Genomic DNA, 12828 nt, shown 5'->3' on the forward strand with positions numbered 1-12828 from the left:
TCAGGATCCAGGATTCATCTGCGCAGCATCATTAACCGAGCACATTATCATCGTTAACACTTCATGTACGCTGAGGAGAACACAGCGTTTCTCAGCCCCTCACCCTCTCCTCGTAGCCACTTCGAGTCATCCTCTCGGTCTCCAGCCGAAGCTCCTCCTCCTGTAGCCTAAGCCCCTCCCTCAGCTCCGCCTCCTCCTGCTCGAGTCTTCGCTGCTCCTCCCACCGCTCCCTGCGTCTCCGCTCCACCTGAAGAGGAGATGCAGAGTGTGTGAGCGCCAGCTCAGGGGCGGAACAGTAGAATAAACGCTCTCGTGCTTTTTAAACCGGATATAAACGAAAAGGTTATACGGTTTATTCTGATATTTAGGATATACACGTCATCAGTGGAGGACTTCATTCTGCTGTGATGGTTATATTTTGCAAATCACACACACACACACACACACACACACACACACACACACACACACACACACACACACACACACACACCTGAGAGTTGATGTCGTGCATGCGCGTGGTACGTTGCTGCTCCTGCTCCTCCCTCTTCTGTCGTTTCTCCTCCTCCTCCTCCTCCAGGTGCTGTAGAAGCTCCGCCCTCCTCCTCTCACACTCCTCCCGCGCCCTGCGCTTCTCCTCCATCCGCTCCTGCAGCTGCTCCTGACGCACACTCAACACCTTTAAACACACACACGTTACTGAATTTTATATTTGGTAACTCTTTAGCCCTGTTTATAATAATATCACAATAATGTACACAAATATCTCCTTTTATTATAATTACAATTACTGATTATACAATTACGATTACCGCTCATTCAATTCATACAATACGACTCATTTTCGAAAAATAACAACCCAGTGAGAAGGCTAAATCATGCTGCCTATCGATGCGTCCTTGTTGTGAATCTTTCTGGATGACCATCAGAACACTGCCGTTTCATTAGCAGTAAGAAGAAAGTTCCTCCCAAGTGCAACACACAGGGGCAGTGATGTTCTGATGTACTGATATTAGAGGGCGACCGGTAAATAAGTCGGCCGGTACCTGCCTGCCCATAACCGACTAATCACCCGATACAGACTAAAAACATAACACTCAAAGAAAAAAATATATTGCTGAACTTTATTACAAAAATAAACAGTACTGACTACACCATGAAAATATACTGCACTTTTTAAAATGAAATAAATATATACATATTAATATATATTAACTATTAACAAATATTAAATAAATAAAAGATATACATCCAAACTGAAACAAACAGTAACACTCCAAATAACAAAAAAAAAAGAGAGAAAATGAATTGAAATTTTTTTTAAAAAACACTTCAAATAACAAAACCTGTCAGCGATAGTTTTTCATTTCGCCTCTAGAGGCCGCTCTCGTACTGTATAATGACGACGGACACTTCCCAGCTGGACGCAACCGGGAAAAACTATTGGTGTGGATTTTTTGTTTTTAAATTGGCGAAACTGACTAGAGTTCGAACTCTAGTGAATATCGTGGTGTAGTGTGTAATCGATTATTGGCACGACACACACTGTGAGATATAGTTTACCTCGTGCATGAGTCTCTCTCTGGCTCTCTTCTCCCTCTCCCACTGAGCCTCACGCTGATCCCACACCCTCTGTGCCTCCTCTCTGATAGGACCACACACACACAAACAAACACACACACACGTTATATGGCGAAGCTGTGAGCTTGTGCTGTGATTTTACTGAAACCCTGACACCTGAACCCGAATATAAATTAAACTCCGCCCCCTCACCTGTAGAGCAGGTCGAACTCGGCCTCTCGCTGTCTCTCCAGCTGCAGCTGCTCTTCCAGAACCTCCTTCATCCACGCCACATCGGCCACCGCCCTCTCCCTCCTCGCGCTCTCCACCCGCCGTTCCTCATCCTCGCCCTCCATCAGCGCCGCCAGGATCCTCTGGTCCGCCTCCTGAGGACGGACAGAGAGAGACACAAGGGAAGCGCAGTCCCATATTTCAGCTAAGCGACTCAGAGCTGGTATTTTTCTGGTACAGAAGATGGTGTTCTTCTCCATGCGGTCTCACTCACCAGTTCCTCCTGGACCTGCTGTGCTCGTCTCTTCAGCTGCGCTCGGTACTGATGGGTCAGGAAACGTCTGCAGGAACACCAGAGCACAGAAATCCCCATTACGTCACAGCATGACATCATCACACAGGCACAAACGCCACCGTCTCGCTCTCTCACCCGAACTCGGATTTCTTCCGGCTCTCCTCGGCTCTCCTCCGGTCCTCCTCCAGCTGCTCCACCTCCAAACGCCGGACCTGCAGAGCGTCCTCCTCCTGCTGCAGACGCCGACTCTGGAACACACGCACACACGTGTGCGTTACAAATGAAGTTATTTCCCCCCTCATCAGGAGTGTTTTTTTTTAACTCACCTCGTCGTCTCGGAGTTTGAGCTCCTCCATCTGTTGGCGCAGGAACTCGGCTCTCTCTCTCTCCTCCTCTTTTCTCCTCTCCTCCTCCTCCTTCATCCTCTCCAGTGCTTCCCGTCTGCTCCTCTCGTACTCGTTCTCAAAACGCCGTCTCTCCTGCGCGGCCTCCTCCTCCACCTCGGGGGTTAAAGGAGAAAAGCGAATAAGTACCACGCCATCAACTAAATCACTCACCGGTTTTTTCAGTCTCTGGAAAAGATGCTGTGATATAAAGTAAACATTTTGTACCTGTTTTTTCTGCTGCTCCTGCACCTGCCACTGGCTCACCACATGATCCTTATGCAGCTCCGACTCCACCTGCATCACACACACACACACACTTATACCTAGGTACGTGATGACATCATCGCATTCACAGCGCTGTGAGGTGACCCAGCTGTTATATACACTCTTTCCCACGCTCACCTTGCGCAGTTCTGGATTGTTCTGCTTCCAGTGTTCTTTTAGAAGCTCCTGTGCGAGCTGCAGAGAGAAAACACCACAGTTAAGATTTAAATACGGACACGGTACGGTGCACCGCAGTACGTAGGCAGTATCACCTTCTTCCTGCGCTCTTCGCGGGCTGACCGCAGATCCTCTGCCCTCGCCTGCTGCTGCCTGAGGGTGGTGCTCTGGTATCGGGAGGAGGCTCGTAGCTCGGCCTCCAGCTGCGCGTTCTCTTCCTGCAGCATGTTCCTCAGACGCTCTCTGCGCTCCTCCACGCTCCTCTTCTTCTCCTCCTGCAGACGCTCGCGCCAGAACGCCGACATGCTGACACACAGAGAACGAAAGCGTTTTCAGGAAATATGCGCGATTAGGATGTCAAGGTGATGGACTTGGGATAATATTTTATTAAGAGGACAGATTCATCTCCTGACACCGTGATTACCTCCGCTGATAAGACTCGCGCGAGCTCCAGTGCGCCTGTTTACTGCTGCGAACCTGCTGATCCTTAAAATACTTTGAGTGCATCTGCCACTGCTGGAGATGCCGCGCTTCCTGTTCTCTCTTACGCACCAGCTGACGCTCCACAGTCCGGCTCGTCCAGCGTGAGGAAAGGGTCGGCAGTGCCATCGTTCAGCCTGAAAATACACAGTCACACACAAATACGATTATTATTACTGTTTAATATTGTCGCTTTTATTCCTTTCCCTTTATTTAAATGTCCTCAGAAATAAAACGCTATTATTATTGGACGGGAAGATTCATTTGAAGATATGTTACTGCTCAGAGTGTATTATTGTGTATGTATACATGCTAAACCATGTCAGAACACTGTGTTTATTTACAGCGTGCTAAACTGGTGGCTATTGGTTTCCATGACTTGGTAGCTACATTAGCCTGGTAGCTCCAGGGTAAAAATGAAAGAAGTAAACTTTAATCCCTGAACATGTCCTGGATGATAGGCTTCATCTGAGGTAAACCAGACACTGTGAACATTTCATGTTTGTCCGAACTGCTCCTTTAAACCGCTTAATTCTGTGACTATGACTGAATGCTGTACTGAGATAAAAGAAAGACTCTTCCATAAAAGAAAGAAAGAAATCTCCAGCAGGAGTAGATAAACACTTTACACCAGTCCTAGTAAGTGATTAATGAGGAAAACAAACAGCAGAGCTGATCCTGTGACCCCGTGACCCTGCTGAATCATAAACTCATCCTCAGCTAGCTCTTATTAGCTGAACAAGCGCGCGCGCACAATTCAGCGGTTTAAACTTCGTTTATCCAGCGCTAACCTAACAGGAGGAATTTATTTTCTCGTGTTTTTTTATTTCCTTACCGCGACACAGTGATCAGCTGCAGGTTCTGGAAACTTCTGCTCGATTTGTTCAGTTAAAATAAGTCTTAATTATCTAAACAAACTGACCAGTATCAACGGACAAATCAGAACTCAACACCCACTTCCTGTTTCTATTGGTTACCGTATGAACTTCCTGGTTACAGTACGGCGCGCGGTGAGGGTCAAACCGTTTCAACGCGTTCTCGTTTTAATAGATAGATAGATAGATAGATAGATAGATAGATAGATAGATAGACACACACACGGAAGACTACAGTACCCATTTGGCACAATAAATTCAGTACATAAAAATAGCAATAAACAAATAAATAAAAAAGTAAATGTTAAATGGCTAAATTTCGTAGTCATCACAGACAGTACCCTGAGCTCAGGAGCTCAGGAGCTTGGAGCTGTGATGAGTAACAGTCCCAGTGTTTAGGGCATAATATTACACTGTGTACAGTACAACACTGTGCGTGCTGCTCTATACTGCACAGCTGGAATGTATAAATACAGAACAACGATATCACTTGAAGCAAAGTGTAGGAACATCTGTGCTTTATGGAAAGGTTTTTGAGTAAGATGGTGTATATTATTTACAGAAGTGAAATATAATGTTAACAGTATAACCTTTCCACACCTCCTTATTGAGACCCATATAGCCAATACTGTCTGAAAATAAAGGCACCTAACTGTAGGCTACTTTTCCTTCTTACCGGAGTGGAACCATCAAGGTACAGCTTTTAAGGTGCATGAAAGGTGGTGAACCTTTATTTAGCTTTTAGAGTAACGCTTTAAAGATGCATCAGTATGTTGTGTGTGTGTGTGTGTGTGTATATATATATATATATATATATATATATATATATATATATATATATATATATATATATATATATATATATATATATGTGTGTGTGTGTGTGTGTGTGTGTGTGTGTGTGTGTGAATACTGTGGAACAGGTAAAACTACACTGATCGCCCCGCCTCCTTTCACCTGATTGGCTCTCCAGTTCTATACCTGTTCAATAAAAGCTGCTGCGGTCTGAAACAATCGCTGAGCTTCCAGTCGCTGCTGCAGTCGTTTATTCGGTTAAATACAGAAGGCAGTCGAATAATCGGCGCTCGGAGGTAGCGCGAGCTCTGTGTTTTTTATTAGTTTTTTTTTTTTTAATAATAGCGTCTTAAAAAAAAAAAGGGCAAACAAACAAAAAAACAGATTTTCCTGTGGCAGTTTGTGTTTTCTTTCTCCCCCCCTCAGCCGTCATGGCTCTTCTGATGGAGCACCAGTTCAAGCAGCTCCCAGCGGACAGACAGGTGGAAACACGGCCCTTCCTCGAGGCGGTCTCCTACCTGCCGCCCTTCTTCGGTAAGTTCCTTTAATCGATTCGGTTCAGTCCCAAACAGACACGTAGTGCACTAGGCAGGGTGTGGAACGCACTGACTACCACCCCTAAAAAAACCTGTACAGTATGTCAAAGCCACCACCCGAGATCACGTGTTTATTATTTACCACTGATTCACACCTGCTCATAAACGAGATCCTACTGTATTAGTGTTAGTGCACGTGCGCAGGGAGCTGAGGCGTTTGGGATTCGGCCATTATCTCTGTCCATCGACGCTGAACTTTTAAGGAAGAGTTTCAACATTGACGCGTCAGTGCAAGTCAAAGCTCAAGTCTAAATCTCAACATGTTCATGAAAATAATTCAGTTAATGGTCTGTGTCAGCTACTCAGCTCAGTAATTAACTGCTAATCTTCCTGTCATTCATCAGCTAGCAAAAAATAAAGATGAAACACAGCTGAATGGAAATGGAAAGGTTGGACAACACACCCAGGACTGTTAATTCTGCCTTTATTATTATTATTATTATTATTATATTATGAATTATAGCGTTATTAGGGTGTCAAATGATCAAATCATGAGCTTAAAATGTTCAGAAATATGCCTACAGTAAATGTTTAACCCTTTATTGCATGGTGTTGCCATATGGCAACAAGTAATATATCTCCATTTTTTTTTTTTTTGATGGGCAATAATACAAAACTATTTACCACCTAAAATGTTTTTATTATTTATTTATATATATTTTTTCAATTTTTAAAAATGTATTATAACTTGTAAAAATGGATATATGGAAATATGGATACACCTGGTGCACCTCTATACCCAGTATTTCTGGATTTTATTTTTCTTCACTTTATCAGAATGCAGTATTTCTGGCTAATAAAAGAACTGGACGTGTATCAGTATTGCAAATATTGCAATATATATAAATGACTTGTGCTTCATTTCTCTATGCCAATATATTCAATGTCTTTATTTATGTACTATGTTACAGTTGCCTTAACCCTTTAAATCCCTGATTAATCACTTATCTTTACTTGCCAACTTATTATTATACTATTGAATTAAAAAATAACAGCAGCACGGACAGTAATGCAGCTGCAAATCAACCGTTTATATTAATGCCCTCGCTTGAATATTTATTCATTAATATACCACATTAAAATGTGCTTAATTGTTGATATGGTGATGTTTTCTGTGAGGGGATGTTTATTTAATATTAAATGAAGGAGTCTCTGAGAGAAGCTGGTGAGGGAATGACTGTTTATACCTGCTAATGTAAGAGATAACAGGAATTACCTTGTGCCACAGACTTTCCACAACATTACATGTAACTATAAATGGACAAAAGTAAGCTGTGTTCTTAAATAAATAAGAATTTGTTAGGTTTTGAAAATTGTTGTGGTGTAATAGGAATAAAACACTCAGGGCATGCTGTTATAGGAAAATAATCAACTTCCGGCTGGTAACAGTAATTCTGTTTCTTCACGCCATGCCATCGTTGATTATTTTGCCTTCTCATATTCTTCAGTAATGAGTTATGAGTAATGAGTCCATGACTTATGTAATAACTACAGTGAAACTAATAGGAATTGTAATAATACAGGTGAGGAATGTAAAGAAACTTACGTGTACAGGAAGTTTTTGAGTATTATTTTTTCTTCTGTTGGCTAAGAAACATTAATGATGGTTAAACCAGCCACTAGGCAAGTTCCTCTGATCTTATTCAGCACACATAATATTGTTAAGCATTGACAACTAAAAATCAATAAGTCAATATAGTACCCCCATTAGGGCCTCAAAATAAACATATAATTCTGCTCAATGATAATATATTCTGTAACTCACAAACTAGTTTGTAATACCATAATATAAAAGCCATGATAAAATGTTAGACTGTGATTATGATGTGAAAATACAATATTGGCCCATGCCTATTGGAGTACCTGCACTATTACTTTCTCCCTAATCAATTCATTGACGTTTGCTAGTGCCTAAGAAAAAAACTGTTTTGTCTGCACCATTTATCTGAGTGTCAAGCTTGATTTTCAGCCTTGTGGGATTTTCCGTTCCTGACTGCGACACAAATGGCCACTATTCACTTTTTGTTTTTGGATCAGATTTCCCCGGATCACTCGCCAGTCAAGAGTCCCTTTTGCTTGGGTAACTTAATCATCTGGTCTCGATTTTAAGTTGAGAAAATTGATTGGCGTGGTGTCGGATTGCTCTGGGCTCCGTCCAAGCCGGCTTTGTTCACGGCGTTGTGCTATTCATGCATATGAAAAACTCTTTCTATTGGGTTCGCCACCTGAACCAGACGTCCGGATTAGATGCCAGGCCTCATTGTGCTGGTGTTCCCAACCCAAAGACCGAGTCTGAAGTTCAGAGAATGGACTTGGGGCATGAAGAACACTATCAGAGTAAGGTCTAATATGGAAGAGTTATGAGTCATAACCATTGCTGAAGCTGGACTGTATCACATCGTACCTTGTTCTTGGTCTGCTATATATCAGTATAATTGCATCGCAGTAATATATACCAAGATGAAATTTTTTTTGCAGTTATATAACATTACAACATTTCAGAAAAAAATTCTTAAGAATACTTGAAGATATGTCTATGACACGTTCCACTCTGAGGAAAAAAACGCATGCGATTAAAAGGTGAAGCTTCAAACATAATGTTTCTACATTAACGTGTCAGATTTGTTGTACATTTAAATTTTATATGATGCCTATTAAGTGAAAAAATAACCAAAAGTACTAAACTAATTGTTAGTTGCAGCTCAAGTCTAGCACTTATCTTAGGCACACATCATGCTAGATAGACCCCTGGGATACACACACACACCTTCGTTTACACACCTGGATTGGTTTAGCTGCTAATTAGCACCTGAGAGAAGACTAAACAGGAGAGTGGCCTTCTGGGACTGCGGCTTTCTGACACCCCAGTGTTAAAGCAACATAATTAATTAGTGTTCACTATGTGAAAGCACAGACAAAGGTGTGTGTGGTGGGGTGAGGGTGTTGGAGTGATTGTTAATAAGCCTGAACTGTGCAGAAAAAACGAGAGAAAGAACGACACATCGTCCATTGTTCAATGAGTGAATGCAGTCAAAACAGTTCACTTATAACGAACACGTTCACACTGAGGAAAGAGAAGCACAAAGGGAAAAGGTGAAGAACTGGTGTGTAATAGGACACGACCCGGCCCCAGGGTGGACAGCAGTGTGTGTGCTGAAGGCTGTCAGCGGCCGGCTAGTCTAACTCTATCCCTGCAGGACACACTTACTCATATCCCCCACCATGATGTGAGACCAACGCTGGTGATCAGTTTTCAGGACACGTCCAACTCCAGCTGCATGGGGCTCATTCGAAATATTCAGTCACCTACATACTTTCAAATATATACTAGATCGCTGTATACTTGACTGCCAAAATGTTGCACGTCTGCAGCTGCCATAAGGATCATTTATTACATTCAGACTAGACTAGATTAGACACTGAAAATCAGTTAGACAAAATATTGTAATGCTAGACATAAGTTTGTTATCATGGACACTTCAATATACTACCTAATAATATACTAGTACACACAAAAACAAGACGTTAAATTGTTTCGCATCTTTGTGACCTGATGTGCAGAGCAGTGAAAATCAGCTCCTCTCCTTCTCTTTAAGCACAGCGTCCACTCAAATCAGCTCCTCTCCTTCCATGTAAGAGCAGCGTCCAATCAAATCAGTTCCTCTCCTTCCATGTAAGAGCAGTGTCCAATCAAATCAGCTCCTTGCATTCCCTTTAAGAACCAAACATCCAATCAAATCAGCTCCTCTTCTTTCTTTTAAGAATAACTCCTCCAATCAAATCGGCTCCTCTCCTTCCCTTTAAGAAGTAAGCGTCTGATCAAATCACTAAAATCACCTTAAGAACCGAGAACATAACGCAAAGGGAGAAAAACTGTCTTGCACCTAATGAAAATAACACACCAATAATGTTAAACAGCAAAATTAACCTAGCATCCGCAAAAAAAAAAGCTCAGTGTTTTAAACTCACTGAATCAAAGTAGAGGAACATCTGATCAAAATCATCCCTAGCTCATAGGGACTGCAGCTTTTGCACACATCAGTGAACCCTTCATTTCCCCTCGTGCAGACTTATTCACTGATTATGAACACGAGCAGGAACTGGACATTCTGTCTGACAGAATCGGGTTACGATGTGTCTTTTTCTTTTGTGCATGTGTACGTTAAGCTCGTTAACCTCAGGTCCTGATTTCTGCCGATAACCTGCTCCTCTCCATTGTGGGGGTGCTGAAAAATTCATGACTCGGCGTCGCTGCGTTCACAAATCTGTCATGCTCTCTAAAGGTGCTCAATTATTCAGCGACGTACTTCAGCCCTTTATTTCATACACCGAATGCTGAAGGTCAGTCCGAGTTCAGAACAAATCTCAAAAATTGGCGGCTAAGAGGTTCAGCTGGCTGATCGTTGCTTATTTTGTCGCAAGAGTTCAGTGAAATATAAAATGAAGGCAACATTCCAGAAGTCAATATTTAGCTAGCTTTCTAAACACAAGCTACATATTAAGCCTAGCATAACATGCTAAATTTAATTACACAATATAATACGTTGTTAGGCAAAGCCAAATGAAGCATGGTGGCAGTAGCATCATACTGACGGTTATCCTTGGCATCTTGTACTGACGTACTGAACGGCCTTACCTAGGTAGAGCTATCTTCTTTGTATTTTGTAATAATGGATTCATTGATGCGTTGTAGGATTAGCAAAATTTGGAATATTTTTTTTAAACCAAACCCTGATGTACACTTTTCCAGAACTTTGTCCTGGGCTTGTTAGTCTTCACAATGCTGTTCCTACTGGAAGTTTTCCATCCATAATGCTGAGTAGACTAATCAGTGCAGGATGAGCATTGAAATGCATGCATGCATGTGTTAGTAATTTTAAACAGTTTGGCCGGCATGCGCTCACTTTATTTTGTCTCTTTGCAGACTGTCTCGGCTCCACTGTTTTTGCCCCCATTAAGGCCGACATCGCTGGGAACATAACCGTGAGTGCACCTCAGCTGTTAGACACCTAACACAGGGACAACAGAATGCAGATTAACAAGCTCAGCTGAGTTTAATGGTCCAACTGTGACATGTTTTTTTTTCCCCCTCTAAGAAAATCAAGGCAGTGTACGACAGCAACCCGAGTCGATTTAAGACACTGCAGCAGATCCTGGAGGCTGAGAAGGAGATGTACACGGCCGAGTGGCCCAGAGTAGGAGCTACACTCTCCCTCATGTGGCTCAAAAGGTCAAGACGTTTTATACAATAATATCAGTAAATAGATGAGATTAATATGGCACGTATTCAGGGTTTACGTGATATTATATAAGATAAAGTAGACCAATTTTGCTTCCCATTCCTGTTTTTCATTCTCTTCTTTTCCATTCCTGTTTCTGCTCCAGTTCATGTTCCCATTTCGGTTTCAGACCTTGTTCATTTTCCCATTCCTGTCCATTTTTCCGCATTCGGTCCTGTTTTTATTCCCATTCCTGTTCTTATTTCTATTCCCATTCCTAGTTTCCTGTTCCCATTCCTGTTGCTGTTTCAGGTATTGCACCCATGCCCATTCCCGTTATAATGTATTAGTATTTGAAGATGCTCTCACGGACAGACTTGTGTTCTTCATGGTTTCAGGGGTCTGCGCTTCATTCAGGTCCTCCTGCAGAGTTTAGTGGACGGTGAGAAGGATGAGAACAACCCCAACCTGATCCGAGTGAACATCACTAAAGCCTATGAGATCTCGCTGAGAAAATACCACAGCTGGTTCGTGCAAAAACTCTTCAAAGTAAGAGCGTGTTACACACTCACTATTATCCCCCTCTGACATACAGTACAGTCATCATACCCTTCATAGTGTGCTTATTGTGTCTTAATGTTCAGTGTTGTAGTTTATGTTTTAGGATGTTCACCATTTGCTCCTGGTTGCAGTTTCTTTCTCTTAATCTGTGAATTTGTGAACTTCAGTCTTGTGAGCCGACAAAAAGAAAACATCGATGATCAAGCTAAACACTACACCTACAAATTACCAATGCGCACCTGTACATAACATGTGACCAGTCGTGTGACTGTAACTAGTTTGACGAGTCCAATGTGTGGTAATCATACATTCAGTACAGGTAGTGAATACACATCAGGTTCAAAAGGTGCTGTAGAATCTATTTAATGCCAGATAATAGAACACAGGAACAACAGCATGAAGGCTCAAAGATAACAATAATGTGTGCTTTGTTGTGATTTTTTAAAGGGGTGCATAGGATAAAAAAGACCAAATGGAATTGAATTTTTTTAAAAAAAAATATATCCTACCTGTTTGGATAACATGGAAATAAAATGGACAAACCTGTGCTAATAATTTCCTGTGTCTTCCTCTAGGCGGCGATGTATGCTGCACCGTATAAGTCGGACTTCCTGAAGGCGCTATCTAAAGGGCGGGAGGTTAAAGAGGAGGACTGCCTGGACAAAGTGCGCCAGTTTCTTATCAACTTCACCGCCACCATCGACGCCATCTACGAGATGTACACCAAGATGAACGCCGAGCTCGAGTACAAAGCCTGAGCTGTGGTTCTGCCTTCTGATCGGCTCTCATCAGACCGATCTGTGTTCTGATTGGACCACATCTCTCTCAGGGTTTCTCGGAGCCTCTCGTTTGTTGTTTATTTTCTGTTCTGTAATGGAAATGTGGCCCATCCAGATGGAGAGTGCTGACTCTTATTCAGGACACCGCTGTGTGAATACCGGTGTCAGTTTGATGTGTTCAGTGTAAAGTAGTAATGAGTCAGAGCAAGTGGACATGTGATAGAATCTCAATGAGGTTTCCTTATAAATTATTTTAACATATTATTAGAAATGACGTTATATTTATTTAAAAAAAGGCTAATACATTTATGGTGACTCTACTTACAGGATAGTGGAGGACCAATACACTGTGCAAAGCAAGAGATGGACAGGAGTCAATAACTCAGCACTAGAAGTGCGCACTGAATTGCGCAAGGAATTCTGAATAATACTGCCTGCTCCCACAGTTATTATTTTTGGTTGCGTCTGCCTTTTGCTTTAAAAAACAAAAACAAAACAAAAAACGTAGCTGGCTCTGTTTACTGGAATAACCTCTGTGACAGTAGCCAGGATTAAGCAGTTACTAAAGATGAATGAATTATTATCATGTAATTAACAAGCTTCATATCTG

General features: G+C 42.1%; 2 protein-coding genes across 5 annotated transcripts in view; one reads left to right on the forward strand and one right to left on the reverse strand.

Moving 5' to 3' along the window:
* The window catches only part of tchp (trichoplein, keratin filament binding), a 5287-nt gene extending 931 nt beyond the window's left edge, over positions 1-4356 (reverse strand). For all 4 annotated transcript variants that reach the window (XR_008384376.1, XR_008384375.1, XR_008384377.1 and 1 more), the window contains exons 1-12: positions 4229-4356; positions 3338-3530; positions 3009-3219; positions 2875-2931; positions 2698-2766; positions 2413-2586; positions 2222-2334; positions 2066-2132; positions 1774-1946; positions 1564-1645; positions 494-679; positions 104-247 (exon numbers count right to left, since the gene is read on the reverse strand). Coding sequence is in view for 1 of the 4 variants with exons in the window: in XM_053610736.1 (XP_053466711.1) it covers positions 104-247; positions 494-679; positions 1564-1645; positions 1774-1946; positions 2066-2132; positions 2222-2334; positions 2413-2586; positions 2698-2766; positions 2875-2931; positions 3009-3219; positions 3338-3522 (1461 nt within the window). In the remaining 3 variants the exon portion in view is untranslated. The remainder of the gene's footprint in view (positions 1-103; positions 248-493; positions 680-1563; positions 1646-1773; positions 1947-2065; positions 2133-2221; positions 2335-2412; positions 2587-2697; positions 2767-2874; positions 2932-3008; positions 3220-3337; positions 3531-4228) is intronic.
* An 874-nt stretch (positions 4357-5230) lies between these two features.
* gltpa (glycolipid transfer protein a) lies at positions 5231-12240 on the forward strand. Its single transcript, XM_053610681.1, has 5 exons — positions 5231-5597; positions 10584-10642; positions 10756-10889; positions 11277-11427; positions 12015-12240. The coding sequence occupies exons 1-5, from the start codon at positions 5495-5497 to the stop codon at positions 12195-12197; spliced, it is 630 nt and encodes a 209-aa protein (XP_053466656.1). The 5' UTR covers positions 5231-5494; the 3' UTR covers positions 12198-12240.
* Positions 12241-12828: the final 588 nt, after the last annotated feature.

Source organism: Ictalurus furcatus, chromosome 22 (genome assembly GCF_023375685.1).
Source record: "Ictalurus furcatus strain D&B chromosome 22, Billie_1.0, whole genome shotgun sequence".
NCBI classification, from domain to species: domain Eukaryota; kingdom Metazoa; phylum Chordata; class Actinopteri; order Siluriformes; family Ictaluridae; genus Ictalurus; species Ictalurus furcatus.

Bases quoted from the DNA above. Each gene is read 5' to 3' on its own strand.
- gltpa (XM_053610681.1), top strand. From the start codon at position 5,495: ATGGCTCTTCTGATGGAGCACCAGTTCAAGCAGCTCCCAGCGGACAGA. The intron at 5,598-10,583 runs GTAAGTTCCTTT...GTCTCTTTGCAG, and splicing joins CTACCTGCCGCCCTTCTTCG to ACTGTCTCGGCTCCACTGTT. The intron at 10,890-11,276 runs GTCAAGACGTTT...TCATGGTTTCAG, and splicing joins TCCCTCATGTGGCTCAAAAG to GGGTCTGCGCTTCATTCAGG.